The sequence below is a fragment of the Megascapheus bottae genome, chromosome 7, assembly GCF_031878675.1.
Source record: "Megascapheus bottae isolate mThoBot1 chromosome 7, mThoBot2.hap1, whole genome shotgun sequence".
Classification (NCBI taxonomy): domain Eukaryota; kingdom Metazoa; phylum Chordata; class Mammalia; order Rodentia; family Geomyidae; genus Megascapheus; species Megascapheus bottae.
This window is the reverse complement of record NC_143515.1, coordinates 10,821,079-10,834,155: the sequence shown is the minus strand read 5'-3', so window position 1 is coordinate 10,834,155 and position 13,077 is coordinate 10,821,079. Positions and strand designations below refer to the sequence as shown.

The window sequence follows — 13,077 nt, the reverse complement described above, 5'->3', positions numbered from 1 at the left end:
CAGGATGGAAGCTCCAGGCAGCTTCCTGCATCTTTTCAAATCAGGAATGCTGACCACTGCTCTTTCAAGGAAAGACAATGTATGATTCTGGTGCTCCACTCACTAACGAGGGACTCCAAAAGACACTGAGCCAACAGAGTTCAGTAGGATTCTGCCTGACCTCTCAGAGGTGGATGGCAGCAGGCTACCCATTTTGAAAGGAAGGTATCAATTAATGAGGTGCCTAATTAGTCACTCAGCTGTCACTGTCACACACACACATACGCACATGCACACACAGAGCAGCACAGGCTCTACAAGGCAGCTCCTCCGCCACGCAAAAGCAGATCGAATAGCTGAATGTTTTGCGTTCATATTTTGAACTTTTTTTTAAACTGGGAAGCATCAGACAGCTGTACAAGGGCCACATATCCCCTCCTTCTACTTACTGTTTCTTGGTCTCTTCAAATTTGTGTAATTTTTTGCGGAGACCTCCCGACTTAAAGCCTTGGCAGTGTGCTGCTGGTGCTCCGATGGTGACAACATCATAATTCTGATCTAAATGACAGAAAGTTCTCCTGTTACTTTGGACTCAGATCTACAGTCAAGCCAGCTATAAGGATATGCACAATACTCTGGGATTGTGCCCTCTAATCTATATCCAAGCAGCCTTTAGTTCCCTAATCTTATGAGGACCTGCTAGAGTTCAGTACCATTATCTCAGCAAAGAGAATGTCTAGTGTTTCAAGATGGAGCCACATGAGACTGCAGGAAGCAACTCCGAATGCTCATTTTCATGCCTCCTGGGAAAGGATAACTGATGGGCAACATTCTGCCACAGAAATACAAAAGGAAGTGGAAAGAGGAGAGACACAAAGAAAGGGTTTGGGGATCAGTTTCTTTTATTTTTGTGCTGGTAACAGATCTTGAGCTGCAGGAACCAGCTTTGCTTGGCTTTTTGGCTCATGGCTGGCACTGAATTACTTGATCCACACTTCCACTTCAAAGTCCTTCGGTGGGGGAGGTAGGGGAGTTGGGGATGGACTGGCTAATTGCAGGTAAACAGGTAAATTCCATAGATTTGCCTGCCTGGACTGGTTTCTCAAATTTCATCCTCCTAAGTTGTAAGAATCCTCACAACTTAGGCCTGAGTGCCTTTTTATTATAGCCCAGTGTCTTTTTCTTATTTGGTGGTATTGGAGTTTAAAACTCAGGGCCTCATGTTTGGTAGGCAGATGTTCTACTGGTGAGAGATGCACTAGAGATGGCTTCTCACTTCCTACCTAGGGTCAAATGTGAATGAGATATCCCTACTTAGGGCTTCCCAGATAGGAATGACAGGCATGTCCTCAGCTATTTCTGTTAAAAGAGAGTCTTATGGACTTCTTTGCCTTAGATTGGCCTAAAGCCACCACCCTCCAAATCTCAGCTCCCAGGAAGCTAGGATGAATGGTATATACCTCCACACCCAATAAGTATAAGGAACTTTTCTTGCCTGGCTCTCAGACTTCAAAGTAACTAAAATTATAGGCATAAGTCACTTGCACCCACAGATTTGGGCTCTTTAACCAAAACCTTTCAGAAGTCATCTTGATGTAACTGGGATAATATGCTTTTTTGCCAAAGCCACCCAATGGCAGGAAAACTGGGGCAGATATGGAACAGAACAAAAACCAACTATGCAGAAAGAGAGAGAGAGAAAAATGCAACTCAATTCAATTACAAGAACAGAAAAATAGATACCTGATCCTCCATCATCTTGAACTCTCATCCTTTGTATGTGAAGATTTGTGGGAACAAATTCTAACTTTTTATCTGCTTTCAAACTACTTGCTTTAAAAGAGGGACCTAGAAAATGGAAGATAAAAAAAACAAAGGTCATCAACACTTATTATAGGTAAATGACTCTTCATTTCTGCTGCTGCATGTAGGCTGCATGTTCCAACAATGGCCTAGAAAATTCTAAATTGTCCACGAACACATTCCATTTGTGGCTACTTACTGCCACAAGATCAATTCTGAGTTAGATGGTAAACAGAGCCAGAGAAAACCAGCTCATCCTAAGACTCAGCTCGAAACTCAAAGACCTGACACACAGAAGTATTCCTGGGCAACATAATGCCAGCACCACTATAAAAAAGTAAACAGGTCCATGAGAGAAACTACCTGTCCCAACTCCACAGTGCCACCACCCAACATCTGAGAAACTGGGTCACCTAAAGCAATGTAATTCAATTGTGAAAAGGGATAAAAATATGTACTCAGGTCCAATAAGATGAGTAAATGCAACAGAGAACTGATTTCAGCCCTCCAAAACACAGACTTCAACAAATGTTCCTGTTATACTTCTTTGGGTAAGAAGGTTGAATGATGTTTTGTAATCTGTCTCTAAAATCTCATTTCTATGATCAGAATTCAGAATCCATAACTACTTAAGTGAAGAACCACAGACCTAACAAACCAAGAATTAAAATGACAGAACTGTAGAATAAACTAACATTCCAATTCATATAAAACAGTAAAGTTATCACTCTTCTGCTGTTTGAGTACCCAAGGTTCTGAACATGGTCTTGGAGATAGAAACTTAACTACATAGCCATAAAAATCTATGATGGGATATATACTCTATAGATATAATAAGTTATATCTATATAGATTATATATGTTATATAAATATATATAGATATAATAGGTTATATCTATATAGATTATGTTATATAGATTGATATGTATCTATGATATACAAACCCTCAGCTTAATTTTAATTATGTTCTAAAATCTATGTCCCAGTGGTTGCATATAGAAATTTCCTTCTTGAATGCTTATTTGTTACACATGACATTTGAAATATGATATAAAATCAGTGCTAATAAAATCCTTCAAAAAAAAACAGTAAAGTTTGCTTGTCACTGTGCAGATTAGCAGGTAATTCTTTATATCTTATCACAGGAATTAGTCCCTGAGGCCTGAAACTCACACTGCAAGTGTGGGTGAAAAATGCAGACACCAAGATGTTGTGAAAAATGCAGACTCCCAGACATGCTCTTTTTTCTTGGAGGATTTGGATGTTGATATTTGAGATCTATTCTAGACAATGTAAAGTTGTGTGACTTTCACACTTACCCAGGGAGCATTTGTCTTTGTGTGTGTGTGTGTGTGTGTGTGTGTGTGTGTGTGTGTGTGTGTGTGTGTGTGTCATGGGGCTTGAATTGGACCTGGACGCTGACCCTGAGCTCTTCAGCTCAAGGCTACCACCCTATCCCTGGGCCTGGGTGTTGTCCCTGAGCTCTCCAGCCCAAGGCTACCACCCTACCCTTGAGCCAAGCCCCACTTCTCACTTACTAGGGCTAATTGCAGATAAAAGTTTCAGGTATTTTTGTGCTGAGCTGGCTTTGAACCTTGATCCTCAGATCAAGATCCTGAGTAGCTAGGATTACAGGTGTGAACCACCTGCCAGGCTCATTGGTAGATTTCTTGCTCCTTCAGACAAATGCTATCATTTCTCTTAGCAATGCACTTAAGGCTTATTCTTCAGGCTCAAACCAACCTCATATATACCATTCTGTCAAACCTATATTTAGCTTGTTCTTTCCGAAGTTTATGAACATGTTTATATGTTCTGTGTCAAAACCAAAATAAGGGCTTATTTCCTTAAATTCTTTCAGAGTTTAAGGAAAGTGGAGGGTGGAAGAAAGACAAATAAGGAGACAGAAAATCATTTTGAAATACTAAATCCATAAATAAAGTAATGAAAACCAAAAACTATATCCTATTTGGAATAAAAGGGGAAAGTGTTCAGAATCATTTTCTAAATCTAACCTTCGAGTTTTGAAAATCAAATGGCATTTTTCTAGGAAAAAAAATGTAGGGCTAGGGCTGCAGCTCAATGGCAGAGTACTTGTCTGTCATGGGTAAGAACCTAGATCCCCAGCACTGAAAGTTAAAAAAAAAAAAAAGTGGTTATACTTCACTTTCTTAGCCTTAAACTAGAGCTCCATTCTGACAATTTATATACTCCATAAAGTAGAATTGCATAATTAAACCAGAAAGTCTACCAAATTGCTTCATCTCAATGCAGATGGCCTATATCCTTTTGGTCATTTCAGGGACATTAAAGCAGGATGAAGATGTTACATGAACCATTAATAGGCTGTGATTCTATCTCCTCTAAATTTCACCCTGCAGTGATTGTGTTGGTAGATGACATCAAAGAAGGACTTTTCAGTGCAAGTCACTGATTTGTCTTTTCAATTAAGATAGGAACACGTACATTTGAAAGAATTCACACCTATATGAAATTTATTTTTAAAACCCCTCTCAAGAGTGTCAGTGAGAGTATACGAATGAGCCTGGGCTCCAGCTCTCTGGCCAGGAAAGTAGGGAGTGCACATGCTTGGAGAGGATGGGTCACACCCACCTTTGTACTGGTGAAGGTCAGTCAGATTCTCCTGGTAGGTGAGGATTACTGTCTGATACTGGGTGACGATTTGGCGCCGGAGGCTTTCCCAGCAAGGGGACAGCTCCCCAAGCTCTTCCAGCTCACACACTCTGCAAAGAAGACACACTTGTTGGTCCTTGGGGATAGCTCACCTCCTCAGAGAAATCCAGGAATCCTTACTAAAAGAACAAGAGACATATGAAAAGGAGCACTGATACCAGAGCAAACTAGGTTTGCCAACCTAAAGAGCAGCTGAGGGGGTGACAGACGAATAGCTACCTGAAAGGGAGACCACACATGAGAAAATATACCAAAGAGGTTTTTAAGGCACTCAGTAGAATGTTCAAGAGAAACAGTGGAGACAGTGATAGGAAAGAGGCTGTCAGGAAGTGTCTCTGGAATGGTATCCCAGTGAAAACACACATACACACTACCACGCTGACATTGGCATGGCCTTCCTGAAGCTGAGTAAGATGATGTGTGACTGTCCAGAGGAGAAGCACTAGAGATGGATCAGTAACTGTCATGAGCACATGTTCCACGTGCCTCCCCATCCCTGCTCAGTGGCTGTCAGGACAGTGTCTCATTGTTTCCCAGGTTCCCATGAGGTGCAGGCTTTCTACCCCTACCCCACTGCTGGGCCGAAGCCTAGAGGTGGCTCTTCAGCAATGGATGTTCTCATCATCAGTCCCTTTGAACTCAAAGTCATCCTTTTTGGGAGAAACAGCCCATTAGGAGCTGGTGCCTTTGGCTATTCTTCCTTTCACTGCCTATGGAAGGAAAACAAAGACTGTCTCTAGCCTTGTCTTCTACTTGTATGCCTTGACATGGAGGCATGTCAGGACAGGGGAAGGCATGGAGGACAGGGGAAGAAGAGAAGAATAACAAATTATCTCCAGAAAAATATAAGCTGTGAGTAAGAGCTGAAATATGAACTCTTAGCTCAGCAATAGTAGCAACACAATCAAAACAACAAAAACATGAGATGTATTTTGAAAAATAGACAACTGTATTAGGCCTAAGTACCTCATCACAGGAAATCAGTAACTAATCCCAGAAAATGATAGAGGGTTCTTTAAACACATTTAAAAGGACAGAGAGTAAGCCAGACGCTGTGAGACTTTATCTCCAATTAACCAATATAATGACAGAAGTAGAGCTGTACTGAAAGTGGTAGACTTAATAGCCTTGAGAAAGAAAGCTCAGGGACAGCATCCAGGCTCTGAGTTCAAGTCCTAGGACTAGCACAGAAAAACAATTTTAAAAAATACATATAGCAGTAAACATTACAACCATTAACCGATTGCTTGTAGGAAACAGAAAAGTACAGGGCTCTATGTCTTTGAAAGAAAAAACAATTTTTATAAGTGTTTTTAGAAATCTATTGAATTATTTAAAGCTTTTTAAAAGTTTTGCCATTTTATTATTATTCAAGTAGCAAACCTGTTTTGTCATTTTATTATTATTAAAGTAGCAAACCTGATGTACAATAAAACCCAGTGAGGGTGGGGCTACAGTGAAACCAAGATTCTTAATCCGTGGCAGCTACCAGTCTGCTGATTTCAGACCACTTCTGAACACAGGAGCCCTGTCTGCCTCTCTTGTTAGCCACTCTCAGAGAATGTCTTTGCCTCTGTATATGGCCATCCCCTATGCCTCTGGAGTCAGCTAATGCTACCATATCCCAAAGACCTACCTCACCTCTCTCCCCCAGTTCCTTTTTTATTTTTCTATTGTAGTTCTGGGGTTTGACTTCAGGGCCTGGGCACATTGTCCCTGAACTTTTTGCTCTACCACTTGAGCCATAGCTCCACTTCCAGCTTTTTAATGATTAACTGGGGAAAAGAATCTCAGATCTAATATTGTATATATGCTTATTTGGCTATTTGAAATAGGATAGGGAAGGGGGAAAACAAGATGAGGGGTGGGGGGAGGGGGAGGGAAATGGGGACCAAGACATGAGAAAGGGTATCAATGTTTGTGAAGTAATGCACCCTCTATCTGGTGAATATAATGTAATCTTTCTAATAATTACAATAAAAATATATGGGAAAAAAAAAGAATCTCAGATCTAAGCCTCCCAAGTAGCTAGGATTACAGGTGTGAGCCTCCAGTTCCCAGCCGTAGCTCCCCACTTTCAATGTTGGAAATACACTGACGTATTTAGCACATCTGGAAGTGGTTACCTTCTCTCTCTCTTTCTGGCCATTCCAGGTGCCCACCCAGAGTACTAGTGCTCCAATCTAGAAAACTTCTGAGCAGCTATGATTAAAGAATAACCAGCTGTCTCTAACATTCTGAAGGACGTGAAGGGAAGGGAAGAGACAGAGTGTTGGGCTCACCTCTGGGGCTTCAAACACATGTCTAATGAAATCCTCATCAAGGACCCAAAATACAGATGGCAAGAGAAAGCCACAGGCAAGTAGCAGAGATAGGGTCTGCTGCCTAGCCTGTCTTTGCCCACTACACCTCGGAAAAGAATGGGGTGATGGGTGTCCACTCTTCCCATATGGCCTCACCTGGCTGCGTCTTCTTCTAGTAGGAGCTTCACAAACTGCCGGGGCACATGCAGGGAGAGCACGCTCTCTGCCATCTGCTCCAGGATCCTCAGATGGTTGCCATCAGTGGTTGGGAATCGGTACATGCGGCAGATGGCACCTCCAAACACTGAGGTAGGAAGGTAAAGGAGACAGGCTCTAGATAAGCTGGCTAAAGACCTGCCCATGGGTTCCCCATGCAGGCTTTCAGTGATGCTGGCACCATTAAGACCTCTCTCTATTCTTCTCAAGGGAGTTTAAGCTCAGAAAACAAGCCCCATGAACTGACTATACCTGATGTTCATCCTCTATGACATGCAATCTTCTTGTCCCAGAAGATGACTAACTCTAAAGTGCCAAAAGCTGAGGTGGGGAGGCCGTCACTGAATTCAACATGAAAGGAGAAAGAATGAAAAGAAAGGCATCCCCTTTCCCTCAGGGTACTGCTAATTCTATATGCTGCGGAAAGAACAGCAGATTGATGAGCAGTGGACAGGTAATGATCAAGGCATGACTATGACAATCCCAGATGGTGGGAGCAGGAGGTGACCACAGGACTAAGTGGACATTCACAAGAGTGGCAAGAATACCAACAGAGGAAGCTGTTTACCTGATTTCAGTAAAGCGTCTTTCCTCAATGAAGCATATTTGGATCGGATTCCTAGTGCCTCAGTCAGGCTCTCATCAACAGGCAGAACCATCTGATAAAAGAAACGTGGAGACTCAGGTGACTGCAGAGCCCACAGAAACGGAGACTTCATGCATAATATCTAAACTCAGTATGTACCAACCATTAGTTCTACAATGAATATGCTGCCCAAGCCACAAACTGATTCACCTCTTGACATACTGAGCATTTTCCATACATAGCCGGTTTTCCTCACATTCATGTCTTCTGAGTCACTTCACTTGGTATTTGAGAATTCTAATGTGCAAAGTGATGCTAAGGGTTCCTCAGGATAGTGTTTTGGGCTTATTTTGGTTAAAACAAAATATCTTTGTATTTTCTAACAATGACTACTTGGTGTTGGGACTCTTTAAGTTAGAATTTTCATTTGAGGGCATTGGTGTATGAGAGACTGTATGGAAAGGTGCATGCTGGAGAGAGGAGATAGAAAAGATGCTGAAAAAAAGGGTAGTATGCCAGGTGACTGGAACATGTCAATGTCTGGGAGAGACAGTTACTACCAGAATAGAACAGAGGATCCAGGTCTCAATCGCCTCTTCTCTCACAATGCCACTCCTGGCCAACTTCCTGTCTTCTTGTCCTTGCTCATTAAAAGTAGCAGTATGGTACAGGGAGCAGAGGAAGGCTGTAGGGCAGCAGTCTCAAAGGCCTGGGCAGGAGTCCTTTCTACCTACTAGGAACCATGTCTGGAGAGGACCAGAGTATTCCATGGGATGCAGCATCAATTAGCAGGTTCTGTCGTTTGTTGAGTACACAAGTTGTCTGTACAAGGAAAGATCCACAAGTCTATCTGAGGGAGAAGAGGAAAGAGTCTATTTACCCTTCCATTGACTGTGTCCACAGATCGGGTCACAGGGGGTTGCTGATTTGACTTCTCCTCCATCTGCCAGCCGATCACTGTGATGTTACCCACACGGTCACTCTCTGCAGACCTACAATGAACATTATATTTTGATGAGTTGCACAGAGACTGTACTTTTTCTGCTTAAAGTTCAAACATCCGGACCGGGAGTTTGGCCTAGTGGTTAAAGTGCTAGCCTAGCATACATGAAGACCCGGGTTCGATTCCTCAGTACCACATGTAGGAAAAAGCCGGAAGTGGTGCTGAGACTCAAGTGGTAGAGCTCTAGCCCTGAGAAAGTCTAAGGACAGTGCTCAGGCTCTGCGCTCAAGCCCAGGACTGGCAAAAAAAAAAAAAAAGTTCAAACATCCTGAGCCTTTTTTATGGTCTTAGAGAAGCAAGGCCCAGCCAGCTGATCAACCAGTTAACACTCACTGTTATGTACCTTTGAACGGAGGCAAACAAAGAAACCACAGGACACAACGGAGAGCTGTCTGACCAGGGATGGGAAAGATGTACCTGGTGAGGTTGGAGGAGCTGCCCAGTGGATGAGCTACTGGTGCTCCAGAGATGCTGCTAGCCCCCTGGGACCAACTTTACCCAGAAAGTCATGAGGTGATGAGAACATGCCACAGGACATGGCTGAGAAGGACATTTTCCAGTGCTAGGCACTTTCTTCTCCTTTCCACTTCATCTTTAAGCTTTGAGTAACTTCAAAGTGCAAACCTGGACTTAAATCAAATGAGGCATCCTAGGATTTCCTGGAGTTTACTAATCCTGAGGTAATACAGCTCAGGTAACTGAAGGCCTGGTCAGCTCAACCCCTAGGCTCTTTCAAGGCCTGTGATGGCTACCTACATCCAACTTAGGCAACCTGGGAAGCCTCAAGTATTTTAGTTATGTTGCCTAATTCAGTCATGTTGCCTAATTCAGTCCAGTTCTAAATATTTATGTCATCCCATTTACTCACCATTTCCTTTATGACTTTCTCTCGCCCACACTGCTCTCAAGTTTGGGAAAGTCCTTCCTGCGTCATCTGTTGAATCACCCTCTAGTTTCTTTCTAAAATGAAGATGTCCATTTCTCTGACCCAACTAGATTAGTTCTGGCACACGATCTCTCACATGATCCCTTCTATATCAAGTTCTCTGTACATACTAAGACCGCTGCTGCAGGGCTCTAGTGCTGTCAGCAGCAGGATAGCCAATTATAGCTGTGCTTATATTTCCTATGGCTATTCCTGGAACATAGTCCTACAGACATTTCCTTGCACATCCCATTCTGACAAGCTCTCTGAGAACAACTACTTCCACTCCAGATCAGCTCCTGGAAAGGGCCTGAATGTTCTCTCAGAATAAGAATGGGGCCTTAGTCTGTGTGTCCTTGGACCCTTGACTCCAGATCCCTTCAAAGGAATAAAACTGAATACCAGGGGCATGGGGCATGGCCTAGTGGTATAGTGCTTGCCTACCATGCATGAAGACTCCGGTTCGATTCCTTGGTACAACATACATAGAATAAGCTGGAAATGGTGCTGTGGCTCAAGTGGTAGAGCTCTAGCCTTGAGAAAACTCAAGGACAGTGCTCAGGCCCTGAATTCAAGCCCCAGGACTGACCAAAAAAAAAACCCCAAAAAACAACCTGATAACCGAATACCAACCTTAGTGTTAAATGTAACCTGTGATGCCTGTCCTGGAGCAGGTCTTTGACAATGAATGTTCCAGAGCCCAGTAAATACATCTGAGGACGAGGAAGGAGATGCAGCATAAGCACATTTGTTTTGCCTCTGATCCAATTTCTGTGGCCCACGGATGTCTGGCTAGTTCTCACCACACCTCCCACCTTCCTCTCAGGGGTCCAATAGGAATGCTCAGAAAAAAATTCCCAAAGACAAATACATATAAAGGCATGAGTTAATTTGTGAGCCAGTAGTAAAACAACTCTGGTGCTCAATTCTCACTCAAATGATTGCATATCTATAGAGGAAAAAAAAATCCCATGAATCCGGTGTTACTTAACTGTTCCCTGAGATCTATCTTTGACATCATACACAGACAGTTTGATTTGTGTCATCTGATTGATAAGTGAGTCTTGAAAGAAGGCAATACTGCTTAGAAATATAGGATTGTTGGTTCCCTAGAATAGAAAAGAATATAATCAGAGCTAGATTTTTAAAGTAATTGTTCTTCAAATACACCAACATTTTAAGAATATGCAACCAGCACTTTTGCTTGTTTGACATCTAACTGCTAATGGTGGCATAAGTGGATGCATATAAACAAAACCCTCTTCCAAAAGAGGCAAATGTAGCCTGATCTAGAATGTTACAAACCCAGACACAACCAACAGGCTCACTATATGAGCTATGCTGGGACTCATTTCTAAGGGTTTCATACAAGGAAGGAAAACTTTCTTTTTTTTTTCTTTTTTTTTATTGTAATTAGTAAAAGGGTTACATGATATTTGCCAGATAGAAGGTGTATTAATTGACATACATTGATACCCTTTCACATGTCTTGGTACCCATTTCCCTCCCCTCCCACACCCCACACCTGTCTTGGTTTTCCCCCCTTCCCTATCAAATTTCAAATAACTAAATACAAATAAATTCAATATATCAGATAACAAAGTGAGATACTATAACAAAACTTTCTAAAACTGAAGTGTGTCTAAAATCCAAGTATATTTTTAGTGTTATAACATTATAAATTATATATCTGGGTATACAACCTGGGGCGGTTCTTTAGCATGTACAAACAAGCACATGAAAGAGGAATGAATGGCTTTACTTGTTTATTATTTCAAAAACCTTCTGTTTGGAATAACTGAAGTTGGTTTATTGTTTTTGTTTTTGTTTTTGCTTTAAGTGATCTAAGACCAGCTTGCTAGTTTCTAGATCAAAGGTAGCTATTTCCTGGTAGCCTAGCTCTGCCTACAAGTTTTCTTAATATTTATATACCCTTTCTCTAGATTGAATGGTTACTCTGTACCATTACTGTTGCTACCTTTTATAATGGTGAGGCCTCTAACTGGGACCTCCCATGTAGTGCATCAAAGTCTGCTGGACAGCTCCACCTGGGGGGTGGGTTTCTGGGGTCTCCTTTGATTCAACCTCTCCCCACACCATTCTTGGTGAAGGCCCCAGTAGACTAAAAACCTCAGCTTACATTTTGGTGCTGTATCTATCATGTCTGTAATCATAAATTCTTACTGCAAGTTCCACTTCAGAAACTTCTCCTGCAGGTATTATCTATAAATAGTATTTTTATCTTTAGAGAAAATGACCAAACAGGTGAATATATATTTAAAAAAAAGTATTCTGCTAAGAATCTGGAAACTGGAAAAGCAAAGGAATTGAGGAAAATAGTTCTCTGATAATAAAACAACTGAAAGGGAGTCTTTGAAAAAATACTTCTGTCAAGAAACAAAGTAGAATAAAATCTGTTTCATCCAAGACAAAAGCATACCTAGTCCAATAAGACATTCTGAAAGTGGTATTTCTTGAGTCTGATTTTGGATTTCAAAAAAACTTATTTTCTATCATGCCTGACATAGGCCTAAACTTTTTTCTTCATATATTTTTATTGTAATTAATAGAAGGTTTACATTATATTCACCAGATAGAAGGTGCATTACTTCACAAATATTGATACCCTTTCTCATGTCATGGTCCTCATTTCCTTCCCCTTCTTCCCCCGCTCATCTTGATTTCCCCCTTCCCTATCCTATTTCAAATAACCAATTAAGCATATATAAAATATATCAGATAACAAGGTGAAATATTGTAACAATATGATATAACCAAGGGACAGCAAGAGAGATGAGAGATAACATAGTACATTAAGAACAACAATCACTCATTACATGGCTTTTGTTTCTATATTCTGGAGGTCCTTACATTTAGCATCATACTATATAGGCCTAAACTTTTTTATTCTTTTTTGCCTTTAACTTCTACCACATTTCCTTACAGTTTCTGTTTGAGTTGTTTTTAGAAAAAAACATAGCTACAGATGCCCAGGAACTGCACAGCTCTTTCACCAGGGCTACAAATAACACGAGTACAACTTGAGCTTCCTCGAGGAAAGGATACCAACAGCACCCACCTCAATGATCTCTGTCTGTGCGTGCTTTGTCCAGAACGCCTGAGGAGGGGTGGTAACACTCACTGCTACAAAACTATTTGGTTTTCGATCTAGTGATGGAGTATGCAACTCACTGCAAGCTATAAGAGGAAGATGGGAAAGAAATGTTAATCACTTTAGACTATGTCTAATTAGTTATCTGCTCCAAACAATTTTTTTTTAAAGCAACACTCGAAAGGATCAGATGATCAATTTGTGAGCTGTTGCAGAGAAGTGATTTTAAAATGTTCCCCCTTCTACTTTACAAGATAGTAGGACAATCAGTACAGGAGAAGACTGCATTAAGGATGGTTCTCCATGTCCTAGGAATGGAACACAGAACCAGTGATCTCAGACAGGACTGACTGTATATCCTACCCCTGGACCTTAAAAACTAGTGGAATTCTATCAAACTAAGCCAAGGGATCACAAAGTCTAAGACAGCTCTCCATGCCTGTGTCCTAAAGGGA

General features: G+C 41.5%; 1 protein-coding gene across 12 annotated transcripts in view; it reads right to left on the bottom strand.

Annotated features, from left to right (window-relative positions):
* The window catches only part of Inpp4a (inositol polyphosphate-4-phosphatase type I A), a 124,168-nt gene that overhangs the window by 37,251 nt on the left and 73,840 nt on the right, over positions 1-13,077 (bottom strand). For all 12 annotated transcript variants that reach the window (XM_090336467.1, XM_090336466.1, XM_090336473.1 and 9 more), the window contains exons 5-13: positions 12,590-12,708; positions 10,503-10,619; positions 10,144-10,223; positions 8,463-8,574; positions 7,565-7,655; positions 6,937-7,084; positions 4,397-4,527; positions 1,723-1,827; positions 429-537 (exon numbers count right to left, since the gene is read on the bottom strand). In XM_090336467.1, the coding sequence (XP_090192593.1) occupies positions 429-537; positions 1,723-1,827; positions 4,397-4,527; positions 6,937-7,084; positions 7,565-7,655; positions 8,463-8,574; positions 10,144-10,223; positions 10,503-10,619; positions 12,590-12,708 (1,012 nt within the window). The remainder of the gene's footprint in view (positions 1-428; positions 538-1,722; positions 1,828-4,396; positions 4,528-6,936; positions 7,085-7,564; positions 7,656-8,462; positions 8,575-10,143; positions 10,224-10,502; positions 10,620-12,589; positions 12,709-13,077) is intronic.